Source organism: Cryptomeria japonica, chromosome 5 (assembly GCF_030272615.1).
Source record: "Cryptomeria japonica chromosome 5, Sugi_1.0, whole genome shotgun sequence".
NCBI classification, from domain to species: Eukaryota; Viridiplantae; Streptophyta; class Pinopsida; order Cupressales; family Cupressaceae; genus Cryptomeria; species Cryptomeria japonica.
The window spans coordinates 157,355,466-157,374,886 of record NC_081409.1 but is presented as its reverse complement, the minus strand read 5'-3'; the positions used below and the strand labels follow the sequence as shown (position 1 = coordinate 157,374,886).

General features: G+C 31.3%; 1 protein-coding gene across 1 annotated transcript; it reads left to right on the top strand.

The window, feature by feature from the left end:
- Positions 1-6,795: 6,795 nt before the first annotated feature.
- Positions 6,796-8,770, top strand: LOC131067599 (cytochrome P450 716B2). The gene is made up of 3 exons (XM_058002672.2): positions 6,796-7,744; positions 7,838-8,025; positions 8,247-8,770. Exons 1-3 carry the CDS (start codon positions 6,817-6,819, stop codon positions 8,541-8,543), a joined length of 1,413 nt encoding a protein of 470 aa, XP_057858655.2. The 5' UTR covers positions 6,796-6,816; the 3' UTR covers positions 8,544-8,770.
- The last annotated feature ends 10,651 nt before the right edge of the window (positions 8,771-19,421 follow it).

The window sequence follows — 19,421 nt, the reverse complement described above, 5'->3', positions numbered from 1 at the left end:
AGCTATTAGTGTGAAATCTTATTACAAATTCCCTGACGTAACATAACAACAAGCTCTCAAGGGAAATTGACTCTGACGTTCGTTATATGCATATTTTTTCAGGGAATATAGTTTTTAAAAATTGAAAAGTATAACAATTTTTTGTAAAATTTTCAAAAGCTAAATTTTCATATTGTGCATTTTTATTATGTTAAATTATAAACAATCTAATGAAAGAATGCTGTGTTTTATTGATCTGGGAGGTTTTTTGGGGTGCCATTTTGTGTGGAGATTCTGTGAAAAATCTATTACAATTACTGATTATTATCCTCCTATCTTTGATAGATTATTTGAGCAACAAATGCTGGAAAATAACGCAACTGTAATTTCACAAACTCATATGAATGTGCAACACAATGAACACAATATTTCTGGACAATTGTCCCTGGAAAAACTCTAAAGGGAAAACTAGTACTGCAGATGAGGAATATATATTAACTATAGCAAATCAAGAGATACAAATACTGCTTGCCTGTTACTGGTAGAGCTGCGACGACCTCCCAATTTTTCCTGCTATCACTGTGCCCTTGCTAACACTGCAAGACTACTTGCTAACACTGCAAGTTCTTCACACAATTCATCCATTCATCATTTTCCAAATGCCCCCTGACCCTCTTATATACTACTCTCATTGGAAAACCAACGGCCGAGATTAATTCTCAATCAATGGCTGAGATTAAAACAACTAAACAACCCTAACCAAATTGGTTGCTAGAAGTTTCTAAAAAGAGTCAAATAATTAATAAGAATTGTTTGAACTCTAACTACATTTGTTAGCAAACAATTATTTACTAATTATTTAGCAAATGGACAAACAGCTGTCCAAGCTAACAAACTAACAAACTAACAGATTCGTCTGTACTTTTTTAGAAATGGTTGATGGAAACTTTACTACACTAATAGATTCGTCTGTACTTTTTTAGAAATGGTTGATGGAAACCTTACTACACTAAGATTAACTTTTTTAAAACAGTTTTTTGTTTTTGAATTAGTTATGTTTAAGTTTGAGAGTTGCTTTAACAACTAATGTAATTATAGTATAGTTTAAGGTGGAAGGATAGAAGTTATATTTTATTTGTGAGTTATATGTTGACTTAATAGTTTATGTAAAATAATATGTTTCAATTTTGAGATATAAAGAAAGTTACACTAATTCTATTGTAGATGACATTTTCTATAAATATGTGTGGTCAATGTGAATTTTTTCCCTTGTCACGTGAAAGGATTTCATTAGACACAAACTATTCATTCAAGTCATGTTTTTCATGATTAAATAAAGTCATCAATATATGAAATTGTGTATGAATATAATCCATAGAGTAAAGTTTCAAACAAATTCTTGAAAAATAAGAATGATCTTTATATTAATGTGTTCACCATATGGGTAATTTACTATTTTTTTGTTAACTTTTATGAATGCATAAACTATTGGGTAGGACAAATTGTTTATATATTTATTGGTAGCTTTCAAAAGGTATGATTTTATTTATTTTTTGGCAATAATTATTGCTCACTAAAAGGGATTCATAAAAGCTGGAATCATGTGTAACACCGAAATAACCTTCAATAGTAGAGAAGCAATAAAAATTTATGATGTCAATACTCATATTATATACAATGCAATAGAATAAAATCTATATTGATGACCATTGTTTATATAAACAAGGGTGAGACACACGACAATATGAAATTATGACAAGTTTCATGATTTGATGACTTAAGATACAAACATAAATAATCCAAGTAGATTTAACTAACTAGATGTGAAAAAGGCTGCAAATGGAAACTAGCTAGAGAATCGACCTATTCACACAAACATATCTTCTATGTGAAACTTAAAGAAAAAAAAGAGCAGAGAAAAAAAAAAAAAAATGGCTCATGGAAAACAGGTCTAATGAGATCTCTCGCAAATGAAAAAACAATAAAATTTCTAAAAACCGTTTGATGAAAGAGCTTGAGAAATTTTCAAGCAAATGCAACTGGCGAGTATAAAGCCACATTCTACAACTTTTGCAGCAACCTGCCGCGCCAATATGGAAGCTTGGAACAGGTTATGGAAGATTACAAACATACATCCATCATAGCATAGCGTGAAGGAATGATCCCGCAGATCAAATATGCAAAACATTGACAAGGGCTGCGAGTGTTTGGTCACATGCCTCAAAGGACTGTGTATTGCCAGGGTTTGCACAAAATCAATATTCTGAAGAGGCTTCAGACACTTTTCAATTGAATGTACTTGGAAAGAATATAATTGAAATTACATACATTAAGTTTTGATTTTTTAGTTTAAAAGTGTTAAACATTCAGAATTGACTGATATTTTCGAGATTTAATACTTTGCTTAATATACGTGATTTAAGACTGATTGTAAAAAATGTGGAAGTGCATATTTGACATTAGAACTTTATGATGGAACTCTCAAAGAGAGCTCACCTCATGGAACGCAACGGTTGCAGTAATAGCACAGATTGGATATCTTGAAGAGGCACAAAAAAGATTAAATTGAATGCAGCTAATTAACATATGCAGAAAGTGGAAATTATAGACAGCGAACCTGAATTGTTTGACAGAATGCCAAAGAGATATTGTGTCAACGAATGAAATAGAATGATCATAGGATATGCAATGTACTTGCTAATTGCGCCTAAAAATGGTATCTTCAGAACAGGTTATTGTATTCATGAAAAAGCATGAATACACGAGGCTTTTTGTCAGATATTATTATTGATACATATTGATAACAAATGCAAACTCACGAAATACGATGACTGCAATATGCACCTAATGTATTTGTTGAAAACATCATAAACCATCATGCAAATACCTATGGCGGGAGCATAACCAAAGGAGCTTAAATATTCAGACAAAGGAATTTCAAAGAAATGGTTTTATGGAATGCAAAATGTCGAAGAGAAGATGCTAACTGTTTGACACAGTACATCAAAGAGATGTCATCACTTGTGTTGCAATGATTGCAGAATATTAGGTTTACAGACAAATGCTTACAAGTTTATGAAAAAGAGCGTCTAACAGAACCATCATTTCTACATGTACAATGTACTTTGTGATGGATAAATGTTAAGATGATATTTACTCCCACGTAAGTTTGAAGGAGTACATGATGGATTACAATGTTGTTTATTTGATGTCAACATGAGAGTACATGATGGATTACAGGGTCCAATATATTCAGAAATGTGATGCGTACTCAAAAGATTTGCTCCTTTTGAGATTGACCCTTCAAGAGCCACAAAGTACGGAGCTATTGCAGGATGAAGAAAGAAGTGAATACTGCAGTTCCTACAAAAGTGAGCTCAATTCAAATGCATCCTCATTGAATGGTTAGGGTAGTAATAATCATGAGTATACTTGAATTGATCATGTTTTATACAAGTCTTCCATGTCATTCACAAGAATGTTTTAATCAAGGAAAGGGGTGCTTAGAATATGTGGTAGAGTGCATGTACGTCAAGATCAAATTTCTATTGAATGGAAGATTTATGGATTGAAAGAAGATAAAGTGATCGTCTTAGAAAAATAGATGATTCATTGTTTTTCAAAAGTTATATGTTTTTAATCGTTTTTTAAAAAGTGATCTATATCATTTAATCTAATCAAAAGTTAGAAAATGGACTCTTTCAGTTGAGTAGTTTTTAATTAAATTTGTTTTGTGTAAAAGTGAAGTGGTTTCTAACTACTCTCTTTTTGGAGAAAGTTGAGGTAGTTTCTAATCTAAAATGAAAGTTAGCTACTAGGTGGTTAGAGAGTTAGTTATGAGGTAGTTTTCTTGTAAAGCCTATACATCCAAGACAATTTGTAATGTAAAGAGGGACTTTTATAGAGGGGAAACTCTAGAGAAATTCTGAGAGAAACTTTTAATGACTATTGGTTTTACACTAAGTACAAAAATATTTTTAAGATTGTATAATATCGTAAAGATAATAAAGAATTCATTTGTTCATAAGTTCTAAATGTTCTTCTAGGTTATCATTGCTAATTTTTAGTATGTTAAATTGGTGATTCTTTTATGTACCTACTTGAATTATCAACAATCTATGCAATTGATATAATGATACACAAGCAAGATTTGGTATCTCAGTTTGAATGTGTTGAAGTAGTTGATCTCTTCATATGTTGAGATTCATCATCCTTTGTTCATTGCAAGTGTGCATCTAAATATACTTTCTTATAACCCCTTTATAAATGTTATCAGTTATGGAATCCTATTTGGTCGTGTATTTCTTCTAGTAAGGTTTTTGTTATCCAAACTCCTTTAGTTTTATGTCTTCTCCTTTATGTACTTTTTGGTTAAAAGTGCACAAAAACCCCCAAAAATCCCATTATACAAGAGAGTTGCCCCTCTAAAACATATAGGAAGATTGACGTTTTACAACAGTCACTCCAACTATTGGAACAATTGTCATTGCTCTTTGAGAAAACAAGGTCAATTTTGAGGAATCAATAATAGTGTCAAATCTATTTACAAAACAATAAAAGTCCTCAAGAATGTAGATCATTGAGAAGAGGTTGTTTTATATTCTTGAGTAGAATTGAGAACTTTAGAGATTCTTGTCATTTTGAAGTAAACACCAAGATAATTGTAGCCATTCTAAGAACAAATCCAAAACCAATAAGTGATACAAAAATCCTATAGAAAAATTTCATCATTGATCATTTGCCAAATTGATTTATCCAACATTGCATACATTTCTTGGGTTTGTTAAAATATAATTTTTCCTCATGGACATGTTCAAGAAAATATGTAAACACAACCATGATAGGTTTGTCTGGCATCTCAACAATAAGGTTTAAAGTGTGATTAGGAAAAAAAGGTAGACATTTTGTTGTTTCCATTTATATAATGTTCTATTATTGCTAAATAATTTGTCGCATTAAAGTTCAACATATTTCATTGAGTATTTACACCCTATTTGTGTAAACGGAACATAATGGATGACTAGTAAATGGTATCCATAGAAACATTTTCATAAGATTAGCATAATGTAAGACATGATGGAAAACTAAAGTCATAGGATAAAGACATGATGGAAAACTAAAGTCATAGGATGAGAGATGAATGATGAAATATCAAGCTTTCTTAAGTTGTCAAAGTAGAAGTCTTACTTCACCACCAAATAAAAAACTCAGCATCAAAATTCTAAAATATAAATCAACACTAAACCTATGTTTTAGAATTAATTACAAAATAAAGTGAAAAAAAAAATTCAAATTACATAATATTACATTATCACATATCACATTCTCAAAAATAAATTAAAAATATCACTCACTCACACACACACACACACACACACACACACACACACACACACATACATAAATTCATAATTTTATTAAATATTTCTAAATAAACTATGTATGTTTTAATCCATATATATATATATTAAACATCATTCAATATCAAGTCAAGATAATTATCATTTCATACTCTCAAATTAAAAAAAAGAAATAATCAACATAGAAATTTTGAGTTAATACTCATGAGAACATATTAATTTAAAGAACTTATTATGTCAAAAGTGTTGTAGTTCAATTGATTGAGTACAATTAGTAATTGGTGAGGATAGTAATGGTGAATTAAAAAATATGATTAATTTTGGTGATATTTTATATTAACTTTATATTTTTATTAAAAATAATTGAATTTAATGGTGAAACTTCAAGAACAATTTTATACATCATGCATATTAAAAAATAAAAGTTATCTTATTTTTATTGGTCAAAATTCACTTTTGATTGTTAAAATAGATAATGTTTGAAAATAACCATAATTTTATAATTTATTAGATATAATGGCAAAAAAAAAAGCATTTTTTTGATTTAAAATCTAATATTATTATATTATAATTAATAGTTGAAAGGCTATTTGTTCAAAGATGCTTTGGAACATTATGTAAAAACTGATCTAATACTATAATATTATATTATATTATATGCAACTCTCCACAAAACCTATGAATTTTGATAGATTGTCTCGTCGACTGTAGACGAGTTTCTAGAATGATCTGTCCGAGTATGGTTGATGTGCGATATAAGATTTTTTTGTTAAATCTCAATTTCTTACGTAATTTTTATCTCAGTACCTTATGAATTTATTGACAGGAAATGTAGTATAATATTTTCGAACGTAAGATAAGAGCTGATAACTATTGGAAACTTTCAGCTGTTGATAGATATGGAAACGTAATCAGCAATGAATTTCCAAGCTTTGACAAATAGTTTAATGAACAAACTAATTTCTTAATTCAAAATTGATTTAATTTCAAAGCCCAAGGAGAAGGAAGTCTGCATGAATCCGAAACAAACGTAGCCATCAACAGCAGGATGATGCAAGATGACCAGGCTCCCTTGAATATTCATTAAGGGCTCTTTTAGATAAGACATAGTAAAAAATGAAAACGTAATCATCAACGAATTTCGAGATCTTGAACAATAATATAATGAACACACCATTTTCTTCGTTCAAAACTTTGAATTTTTAATCATTCAGAAAGAGAAATCTGGCATATTGTCAGAACTGTCAATATTTAATAAGAAAAACCCTTTTCATCAATAGGACAAAATGAGAAGCCTTAGAAGAGATTCGAATTTGAATGGATTGCTTATTCATCACTATAAAGCTGTGCCATCCTCCTCATTATTTCCATCCATTCATTAAAGAGAATATTTGAGAGTCCCTAGTATATCATGGATTTGTCAATTATAGCCAAGGTTTTCATGGATGTTCAACACTCCACCCCTGCATTGCTGACCATGCTATTATCTGTTGCAGTTGCTTCAGTGTTGTTTGTGCTTGTTGCAAAGGTTTTTTATAATGGAGGAGGCAAAAAACTTCCTCCAGGAAGTTTGGGTTTCCCTTTGATAGGAGAGACCATTGGATTCCTGAATGCGCTAAAAAAAAATGAATGCGACAAGTGGGTTGCAGACAAGGTTGCCAAACATGGCCCCATTTTTAAGACCTCCTTGATGGGCATTCCAACAGCCGTCCTCACTGGCCCAGAGGGAAACCGCTTTGTCTTTCAGAATGACTATCACACCATCGTTAACAGCCAGCCCAGGACTTTTATGAAGATTTTTGGCTCTAAAAATATCACTGAGCTTTTTGGAGAGGAGCACAAGCGGATAAGAAATGCTATCATGACATTCATGAGGCCAGAAGCTTTACAGAAATGTGTTGCCAGAATGGAGTCGGTTGTGCTGGAGCAATTTGAAGAGAATTGGGAAGGAAGAGAAAGTTTACTTGCTTATCCGTTGGTGAAGCAACTTACTTTCTACATTGCCTTTGATAATTTCTTCGGTTTGAAGGACTCTAAAGAGAAGGAAATTCTTAACCAAGAATCTATTGCACTCATCAAGGCAATATGGTCTCTTCCTTTGAATTTCCCAGGAACCACTCTTAACAAAGGCTTGAAAACTCGTGCTCGTGTACTCAAGAGGCTAAATTCCATGGTGAATTTGAGGAGGAGGGAGATTGCCGAGGGAAAGACTGCACCAGACCAAGATTTAATGTCATGTTTGATAACTATGAAGGATGACGATAATAAGTCCCTTACTGATGAAGAGATCATCGACAACATGCTCGTGCTCATGATAGGAGGTCATGACACTACTGCTAGTCTTTTAGCCCAGCTTGTTAGAATGTTGTATCTGAACCCTCATGTGTACAAAAGCGTACTCGAAGGTATTTTTTTCTTATGTCAATTTCATATGTTTCATTTTATAGTGATTAAAGGATCTATTCTAATTGTCAAAATATGATGCTGTCGTGACACAGAACAAACAGCCATTCGAGCAGCAAAGCAACCAAATGAACCGCTGGTATGGGAGGATGTTAGAAAAATGGAATACACACACAAGGTGGTTAATGAAACTTTACGTATGGTACCCCCAACTGTTGGTGGATTCAGGATGACAGTTGCAGATGTCCAATATAAGGGTTATACTATTCCTAAAGGATGGCAGGTAATTTGAATTGGTTTATTAATTAACTAATTGATGTCATATGTGTATCCAAAGTGTTGGATAGATGTTATCAATATATTTGATATTTATTAATTAATAATCAATATATTGACTATAATAAATAGATTGTTTAAGTTATTTTCTTTTATATTTGTCTATTCATTATATTAGATTGGTTATTATAATTCAGCAAAAGTTTTGACAAATTCTTTATTTGATAGATTTTTTGGGAGTCGACCACCACTCATTTCAATGGAGAATATTTCAAAGATCCAAGAACGTTTGATCCAACTCATTTTGATAATAAACCTCCACCTTATACTTTTATAGCATTTGGAGCAGGAGCTAGACTTTGTGTGGGGTATGAGTTTGCAAGGATGCAATCAAAGATATTTCTGCATCATTTGGTATGCAAATACAAATGGTCTATGATAAACCCTCATGAGAAAATCGCATCTGAACCACTTCCAGTTCCATGCGAAGGATTACCCATCAATATTCAAGTTAGGAAAAATTAATCATGTTTTCTAGGGTAGTATGGTTTCACTAAGACATTGTCTCTAGTTGCATGGTTGTGTAAAACTTATTTTCTAGTCTCTCTACACGTCTTCTAATAAATTGTTCGTGAAATATATCTATGTATGTGTCCTAGTAGGAAATACTTTAGTTAAAGTATTGTAGTCTTTGATGAATGAGGTTTCGTTGAATCCAATTGCTCCAAGGATCACCCATAAAAATAAAGGTTGTGTGCTTATTTATATTATCTTCTTCTTATTTTAGGTTATGGATATATTTTTTTGCTGCAAAAAAAGGAAATTATTTTTACCATGTTATTTTTTTTTTAATTGAGATAAGAATTTTTTAATGATATTTAATATTAAATTTAGCATTATTTTGTTTGATTATTCATTTAAGGTATATCCTTTCATTGATGAGATAGTTTCTCAATTATAATAATATAATTCACTAATAACATAATAATTGATTGATTGTGCAAGATTATGTTCCATTGGTTGGCCTTCCCTATCCTTTTATGTGGTTGGAATTATTTTGAATTTTTTTTTGTAAGCTTCTAGAAAATATCATTATGTTCAGGTTGTATGGGACTAAAACTCATGTCTTACACAACTAAAATACCTTCAAATCTAGATTCAAACATTAATCCTACATTGGTTTAAATTATCCATGATAACTTATATACACCAATTTATCATGAGCTTTATTGTAGTGGGGATGACTTCATTAGTAATGATCATTCTAGCATAATGGTTAATTGATATTGGATGAAAATGTTTATTTTGGCATCTCGTCTCCTCATCAATAGTTAAAAAATATTAAAAAAAGTCCATTTCTTACAAGTATCTAAAAAATATGCCTAAAATTACTTATATCTACCATTTATTTTCGTCTCCAACTTATGGAAAGAAGGTATGTAGATCATATAAATGTTCATATTAAGGGATGAGATATGTGAAAATTATATTATGATAATCTCATGCAAATATTCAGCCTCATAAATTAAAGCATGCTAGGTTATTTGATTCTTATGAGTGTAACTAGACATTTAAATGTGCTGCATTATTATATAATATATATATTTTCATAACTTCACCTATAGAATTCAAAATATTAAAATTAACATTAAGACAAAATCTAAGGAACTAAAATAATAAATAAGTGAATAAACACAAAAGATGATAGAATAAAGTATACTAAAAATGATATATGTTAAACCATTCCATTTCTAAAAATATTCACTTGGAAAATATCATCATGTATATGATTATAATGTAAAAATAAGAATAATTTAACATGTAACCATGATTTTTTAGTACAACTAAATTAATCAATCATTATGTCTCTATTAATATGTGCATTAGAAAGAAAGTGGACAAATCTACAATACAAAATTAAAAAATTCATAGCATAAACTACTCTAACATGGGTTATTTGAGAAATGACATCATCTAGAAGCATAAAAACATAATATTGTTCAAGATAAAAGATGCTCACAAGTTACTAGAGAACTTTTAAATTCATCAATAAGTAAATCATTAATAAACCATGAGTAATTAGACACATGCATATGATTAGCTTATGATGTAATATGATTCTTATCATTTGATCTATAAAGGATGTAATCATCACTAGAAGCAACAACCTCGGTCCATGTATCATTCATATTAGGTGTATAAAGATATATTATCATTAAGTCATTATTGCATACCATGTAACAAGTATAATGAACCTAAATAATATAGACAATGAAAATAATAATTTAATGTAAAATAAAATGTTCTAACAAGTTCTATGAAAATAAAAAATTACAATATTATTAAGTCAATTAATCATAACAAACATCTTATTCGGTTTCATATAGTTTACAATTCCTAATTTTTTTATATTTTATGTTTCTTATTATTTATGTTCCCACGTGAGGAAAGAGCATCCCATAGTGTTAGAACTATTCCATATGTAATTTTTAAAATAGAATCATCTTCAATCATCTAATTTCATGTAAGATATGTAAGAGGACTCATTGCTCTGAATGATGAATCAAAAGAACAAAACCTCATATGAGGAAAGATTCCCCCACCATAAGAGAGAAGAGAGACTAAGAATCTCCACCTCAGTGTAGAATCTCTTGCAAAGATGGTGCATAATGTTAACCAACATTCCTCCCCATTAGGAAGAAATAGATCCTTGCATCAAGAATGTGAAACTATGACAAAATTAGGTACTACTATCGATGAAAAACTTGTGATGAATCACTCATTGCCATATGACCAAGATTAGGCATCAAGACACATATATGAACAAAAACTGGATACTCAAACTATATACATTCTCAACTGGAGACATGTATGAAGTCTCAAAAGATAGTTCCTAACCTACTTAGTACATGATGATTACATCAAATGAGTTATAAATTACTAAGTACAAATGAAGTGTGATGCTTTATTTAGTGCATTTACAACATGTCTCATACAAGAGATTACAACATGATATGATGACAATGCAAATTTTGAAACATGAAGATGATGCCACCAAAAAATGTCCTACAAGTGATTGTGGAAGACACCATCCAATTTGTATGTTACCAAGAAAAATTTAAGAGGAATTGGCCCCCTTGGTTGCCAATTGGAAAGATAGACAGTCGCTACATGATAGGTATGGTAGGTGGACAAAAACAATCCTTTTCCCAAATATACTTGTTTCATGAAAAAATTATTTTTAAAAAACTTAATTAAAATTTTAATAAAAACATTTTATTAAAAAAGATTTTAAAAACTTTATTAACATTAATAAGGAAATTTTTGATTTTTTTTTGGAAAAAAACTTTAATAAAACATAAAGAAAAAGACTTTTTTTTTGAAATTTTTTTTTTTGAGATTTTTATTGATAATTTATTTAAAGATTTATCTATTAAAATGATTTTAAAATTTTATTAAAAAATGAAAAACTCTTTTAAATTTTAATGCTTTTTTATTTAAAAAACGTAGTTAAATTATGTTTTATTTAAAAAAAAACTTAAAAAATAAAGGGGCTTACGGGCCCATGCAATGATACCCATAGGTACCCTATAAGCCGCAATGTGGCATGTGAGGGTACCTTGTTGTGACTATAGGGCATATGGGATGCAGTGTAGTACCTATAGGTACCTTGTATGGTCGTAGCGCCTACAGGTTGTAGGTACTGTGATACTTGCAGGAACCTATGGTACTGCACGACCAAAAAAAATGTTAATTTTGTTTTGCTACAAAATAAAAAAGAATGCCCAATGATTTATAAAATAAAAATTGTGAAATAAAACAAAAATAAAATTTATTAAATTTTCGAAACAAACTTATTATTTTTTATTTAAAAAAAAATGTACTTGAGTAGTGATAGCATTCATATAACAACCAGGGAGAAGATTATCCTTTGCTTTGGATCAAGTGATTATATTTGGGCAAATAAATAGGTGATCTTGGTGTTCTCGAGCCTCTTGAGCATGATGACAAGGTTGGATTTGGCCAAAAATACTTGAAAATTGTAAGTAGCTCCTAGATCTTGCAACCACCTTAGATCTTCGAATGGTTATAGATATTGCTTATAAAGTCAGATTTGAGAAAAACAAAAGGCAATTTTGATTGGAAATGACCTTTTGGATCTAATGGTGGCCTTATATTTGTCCTAGCAAGCTATAATTTTTACCTGTAATAGAAATCCATGAAATGAAAAACCCCAAATTTGCACCAAATTTCTCTTAAATGGAAAACCAATGGCACCCTAATGGCTCTGATACCTTGTAGGAATTGGCTATGAATGTAGCCATCTAATATCTAGAGGCTAATGAAAAAATAATAATATGAGAGAGACAATGTGAAAAGAATAAAATATATTCCTATATATGATGCAATACAAAATGATCAACTGGTTGATTATTATAGAGGAGACCCCTTTGTTATATAGCTGAGGTGAGAACATAGGAGTGCATCAAATTATGAAAAGTGTCATGATATTATGACACAAGACAAAAAATGAAAGCTATCATCCCACCTAAAGTAGAAAAGTGATCACATAACAACACCATTAAAGGTAGATCACCCACCAAAGTTTGAAAAGTGCAACCACAAAAGCTGGATATATATGATAATGTGATAAAAGTACTAAGGGTGGAGACACCACATAAACTGGAAATGATAACATGATAAGTCCACCTAAGGTAGAAATGATCCAACAAATCCTATGTAGTTACCTAAGTAAGCTTAAGTACATGTAAATATGACCTAGGTGAGAAATAACCAAGGTAAAATACCTTAATTACACCAACATTTTTTATGAGAAAATTATAGATGTAGCATCCAATAAAGGATTATCCAACTATGTAGACTTAACACTCTTAGAATCCATATACAAGATGCTCAAACACCATCAATATCTCCTAATGTGTTTAATATACATGTAATAAATAATTTGAATTACATGTATAATTTCTATCTCGTGACACCAAGGAGTGATGCAAGCATAGTCACCATAGTTGCCAAAGAGAAAGAAATTAGTAATAAGGTTTATGAGTGCTCTATTCTTGTGAATAATAAGGAAGAGGAAGGGGACATGGAAGAGATAGATTATAGCCAGATTGGTGTCTTACAAGGCCCCCATCTTTTCTAAGGGATTTTCCAGTGCCTATGGAGTTTTCCTCCCAAGATGAGGAGGATGCAGTCTAAAGTTAAGTGTTAGGGAACAAAGTATTGATAGAGGAAAAGAGGAGATGCCAATGTATTAGCAAAGAAGAGAGTCAGGAAGCCCAAGATATTGTAGTAAAAGATAATGTGGCATGGCCTAGAGACAAGGAGGCACAAAATAAATTGGTTTTTTTTGTGGAAGGAAGAGGAAGTAGAGAACAAAATTCTCCAAACCATATAAAGAAAAATAGGCTCATCATAACGTTAAATTATGAGAATACTTTCTATATTCAAGTAGTCAATTATCACCAAGGTGACTTTGAGAGGCTAAAGAAAGAAAGGAGATAGACATTTGCAGAGCCAAGAGTAAATAAAAAACTTGATAGGGAAATGTGTACAAAGATGGAATATTACAACATACAAGAGAAAATCTAGACACAATCACTAGTGGTCCTACCTTATGATGAAATGGTCTCCCTAAAAGACATCATAGAGAAGGACATGAAAAAATAATGTGATGCCACATGAAGTGTTCAAAATCATGTGCAAGAAGATGAACGTAGAGAGCCTAGTGAAGTTTTTAGTGGACAAAATGAAAGACCTTGTGCTGCTACACAACAATGCAATGGGGCCCCTCAAGGTAGCTCCCAAGGCTACAATACTCATGTTGGAGACACTAGAGAGTAAGCATGACATGGTGAGATGGAGTAGCATGATAATGGGCTTTGTGCAAGAAGGGTTCATACAATTATTGTTGATAATTCATCCTCTTGATTTCCCAATTTGTTATTGTTACTAGATTTGTATCTACAGGCTCAATTAGGTAGAGCCATCTAAGTTTAAAAGCTTTAATGGTGCATTTTTATTCAAACTCCTAGGTAGATTTTGGTCATTCAAATAAAATAATTCTACCATATTATAGAAAGTATTGAAATCATTGCAATCATGCAAGAAAATGAAAAATAAAGTTTTCTCAAATCTTTTGAAAAATGTAATCTTTTTTGAATATGATAAATACATATGTCTCACACAAAAAGCCGTGAGACTGAATTTTCTCATATGATACAAATAAAAAGATAAACTATGCACAAATGAGTAAATGTAAAGAAAGAGCATGTAATGGGAGGTAACCAGTCATTGCCTGAATGACTAGAACTATTGGTTTGATTTTTCTCTTGGTTGATTTGTTTTCGTTCCTATAGCTTCTTGATCTGCTTATTGATCCTAGGTGTTCTACATTTTCCTGCATAAAGTGAGAACAACAAGTTAGAATAAATGTTCTAAGCAATAAATGATTACATCCTACATATGTACATTTACATATGCATGCATATGTTAGCCTTTATGTGCATCAAGATCAAAGCCAAATCAAAGCCATCATATACACTCAAAGAAAGCATTTTATTTATAACTCTTTGCTTCATGTGCAGATACATGTGTGATTTTATGATATCATGCATGTGGGGTAAAAGATATTAAAGGGACATGATATTATTTGTTATGAAACCTTTTTGTTTAAAATCAGTCACATCATGTTAGGGGAAAAGAAATTAATTAGTGGTATACACAGTGATAAGTTTAGGCATCAGTGAAAACACTTGCATCAAGATTAGCTATGGTTACTTTTAATGATGCAACTCACATGCATGACAGTAAATAACAATACAAATCTGGAGCAGTCACACAAACATAGTAACCTTCAGCTACACAAGGACAGTGAAGGATCCTCCAAAGCCAAGCTTGAGATTTGTGTGAATAAAGGACTGTCAAATTTATCAAAAGACAAAGAATAGTGATAGCCATTGGTAAAGTAATAGTTATTAGCCTGAGAAGGGATACCTTCACTAGTGCTAAGGGACAGTGATAGCGGTTGTTGCTAGCCAAAGACCTAAGACATAGTGGTCTCAACACCAATAGGACAATCATTTATGGCAGCCATCATGAAAGGAGTGTAATTAACATATCATGAAAATGAGTCCAATAAAATGATTGAGCCAGACTAGGAAATAAGTCTAATAGGCCACAAAAGACAACCACTCATGATGAGGAAGATTTCAAAATCAGATAGGGGCAAGGCAGTGTGAAAGAGACCAATTATAAGCAATTTGAGCAAGAAGGCAATACAAAAGCACTGTGACAATAATGTTGTGACAGAGGTATATGAATCAAAGAAAATACGAAGTAATATTTATTAATATAGCCCATAAAAAATTGTGATAAGGTTTGAAGTCCTTATGCAAGCAAAGAAATATAGAGACCATGATCATCAGAGGCACAAAGCTCTAGATCTTGCAAGAACCAAGGCATTAGAGATTGGTGATTCAAACATCAAGGTTACTGTGGCTGTAAAAGAGAATCAAAATTCATCATGAAGGGATTTTGATAACAAGTCAGTCCCAAGCTTAAGATCCAAAAGACAAACAATCATAATAAAGCCAGTGCTACAGTTTATCATCAATATAGTCTTCAAAGCCAAAAGTTATAGGTGAAAGGAGGGTAATAGAAGTGACCTCATGAGTGTTGTGTAATTACAATACAAAACTACAGTGACTCTATGCCCCATGGGCAAGTACAACAACCTCCTTATTCACTGTCACGAGGGAAACAACCTTTTCAACCAAAACAGATAAGTGATTCTGAAGGTTCTATTGCAGAGGTAGGGTTGCTATAGGACCAGGGTGAAAGTATAGTGATGTGTCTCACTTTTGGCTAAGTGTGAGAAAAAAACAAATCCTACTCGGCCCTACATATACCCGCCGACTGCACCTAGCCCCCCATTTCCACAATCCAAAATAGCTGGAGTGGGAGGGGGGCTAAGAAGTCTTTTGACCGAGCAAGGTAGGGCTGAAAGGCTTTTTTTCCTTTTTAATTCTTTTTTTTTGTTTTTAATTGTTTTAATAATTTATACGTATACATTTTTAATTTTTTAATTGTTTTAATAATAATATACGTATATATATTATTTTAATTTTTTTAAATTAAGGTTGGAGGGATTTAAAAAGCATATTTCAACAATAGTAAATACAGTCAATGATTTTAAATGGCTCAATCAATGTATCCTCAAATGGAAAATACAACCCAAAAAACATATTTGATCTATAACTCCCTGATAGCTCACAGATCCTCAAATACAATGCTTCATTTTGGAGTCAACCAGATCATGTACGCCTCATCCTTTATGACAACATTCTCCATTTTCTTTTCTACTAGCCAAAATTAAGAATATATCTTTTGTGGGTCCAAAGTTAAATATAAACACCACCATAGTGAGATCCATCTCCCTTATGAATGAAATTACCACTAATATAAGAGAATATAATTTACAAAAAATCTCTCTAATTACATTCAGGAATCCATGTATACCTTCCAAGAGTTTTGGAGATATATAACATATGTACATAATGATTTGTATAGTCAATGGTGCCTTAATCCTAACAAAATTATTTCAAGAACCTTAAGTACTTTGTTGGTTTGAAATGGTGGTTTGTTTAGGAGATCTTTTAGTTTCATGGAGTACTAAAGAATATCATATTTAATAAAGGTAAGTTTGATAAGATCATATTTGAGACACCTAGAGAATGTTAATGTTTTGGAAAACCTTACACATAATTGGGAAGTAAATTGGACTATATATAAACCCATCACCTTAAGATTGATCAACAAAAATAGAGTGAACCAAATGCTTGAGGACTTGTTATTGATGTAGAATATAGGATTCAATAACAAATATGGGAGATTACTTACCATTAATTGAGTTTACATATGATAACACTAACCATAAATACACTTCTCATTTCTTCAGTGGAGGTTTGTAAGTAAGTATTATATGCTTAACAAATAGGTTCGGAAATGGTAGTTGTGGATCGAAATGAACTAGAAAAGATGAAAGACCAAACTTAGATTGATTAGTAATTGGGAAATGTAGTGGATTTTTAGAAGATTTATAAATGACAAAAATATATACATCAAATAGTCATGTATCAGAGAGAGTGTTTCTAATAAATTAGCCACTGACAAGCTTGATTAATGTTTTGTCTTCCAAACTTGCATCTCACTTTATGGAACCTTTTGAGATCCTAGAACCCTTTGGTGCAATAACTACTATATAGTGAACTTCATCATTTCAACTTCTAATTATAAAGTTATTTTGGTCTTGGCTCCATATATCCCCTACTTCTCTTAAATGCATGTATTTTTTATACATTATACATTGAAGTCATCTAAATCTTCTAATTTATCACATAAAATTGATTTCACAAATTGTGTCGTACTTCCAGGGATGACCATATCTGGATTAAGAACTGCAATAAATTTTTTATATGACTCTAAGCATAGATGAGACTCAACATGATTTCGACAAAAACAAGTTTTACGTACCTTATTCATGTGTACAAAGTAAGGGTGCAACCTCTCAAACATTCTCTGACACATTTTCACATCTAAAAATTCTTCCTTGAATGCTTCAAATAGTTAACTTTGTGGTGTATCTACAAAATGTTTAGGATGTGAAATATTCATACTGATCTCTTCATCTTTTATCTGTATAGTGTCCCTTCTATGGGAAGAAACACGAGAGTGGCTAGTCCAATATTCAATGACTAGTCTTCTTACATCTTCATAAATTTTATCTTTTTGAGGAAGTCTACAAATATTTACCTAATTCATTTCAATGTTTTCATCTAACATATTTCTCCTCCTAATACATCTTTGAACAATTTTTCTAGATATATGTAGTGATTCAAAAATTATTGTAACTTGTCGTTTATGTGTCAACCTCTTACTATAAATCATAGTCATCAATGCTCTACGTGCAACATTTGAATTAGCTCCTTGACATGTGGTATCAATAAGGTTCCATACATCTTGAAAATTTTCAACTATTGTTTCTTTTACATGACCTCCTGTGCTTTTCCTATTATCGAGACCCAACAAATCCAAAGCAAGAGTCATTTCTCTTTTTTGAATAACTTTACAAATAATTGTGCTCTCCTAACCATAGATTTTTTTTTCAAAATATTCCTCCCAAAGGTTTTTGCAATGCAATTTAATTTTTCTCTTAGGTACCATGTGTTCTGATGAAATTTGACTGAAAGGAGAATCCTCATTCATCTCCATCAAATTTCTCATGACAGAAGAAAAATTCATACCTTGACTAGTACCAATTTCTTCCGCTACTTCAATTGCATCATCTTCAACATCAACAGGTTGCTCTTGATTACGTTTTGTATGACCTTTCATTGAATCATCCCTTATACGATCATATTTTCTTGCTCTATTTCTTTTATTTCCCATTACACAAAGCATTGAAATTTTCTTTCCTAAAATCACAAGTGAGTACTCCTTAAGAAAAAAATCAACTCCTTTGGAAAAAATCACCTCCTCAATAAAAAATCACCTCCTTCAAAAAAATCGCCTCCTTCCTACGAAAAAAATTAAGATTTCATAAATAGTTTTTTGTTTTTTGTTTTTAAAAAATAAAAAAATCACCTCATTAATATATGAGGGAAAGGGTGTGGGAGCGAGCAGACGCTTCCCCACGTGACCTCTCATAGAGGGTCCCGCCACTTGGGGGACTCGGTTAATCCCTACTCGGCCAAGTCCCACTCAGTTGAGGTTGCCTATGTGGCATCCCACATGGTAGCCTACTCAGCAAAACCCCCCAATTTGTAGAACTTTCAAGTTCTGCTAAAAATTAGACCATCATATATTATTTAAAAAAAAAAAACTAAAAATACCCTTTTTGAGAGCTCAGAGTGAGGAACGTTGATATATATTTTTAATAGATTTTCAATTAGAATTAGTATATTAAAATTACAAAATACTGCAGGTAGCTATATTAACATTCGAGAAGAATGTGATTTGAAAAAAAAAAAATTGTAAATCATATCAAAAAAATTTAAAAATTATATATAACACTAGAGGAGAGAGTCATCTTCAAGAATGTATAATTTTGGGGGGGATTTCTATAGTTTTTATAGGGGAAATTTGGTGGGAGATGAAAACTATCGATTTCGAGAAACTTTGACTTTGAATTGTTATAATGGTGAAAATATACATCGAAATCAGATTTATTTATTTTTGCACTGGCTATGGATGTTATCTAAAACATATTTCAAAATAAGAGGAAAACAAGATTATTTACATATAGTTTTGTGGTTGGAGGTGAAACCCTTGATTTGTAGTATTTTTAAATAATTTAAAAATTGACTTTAATAATTAAAATAA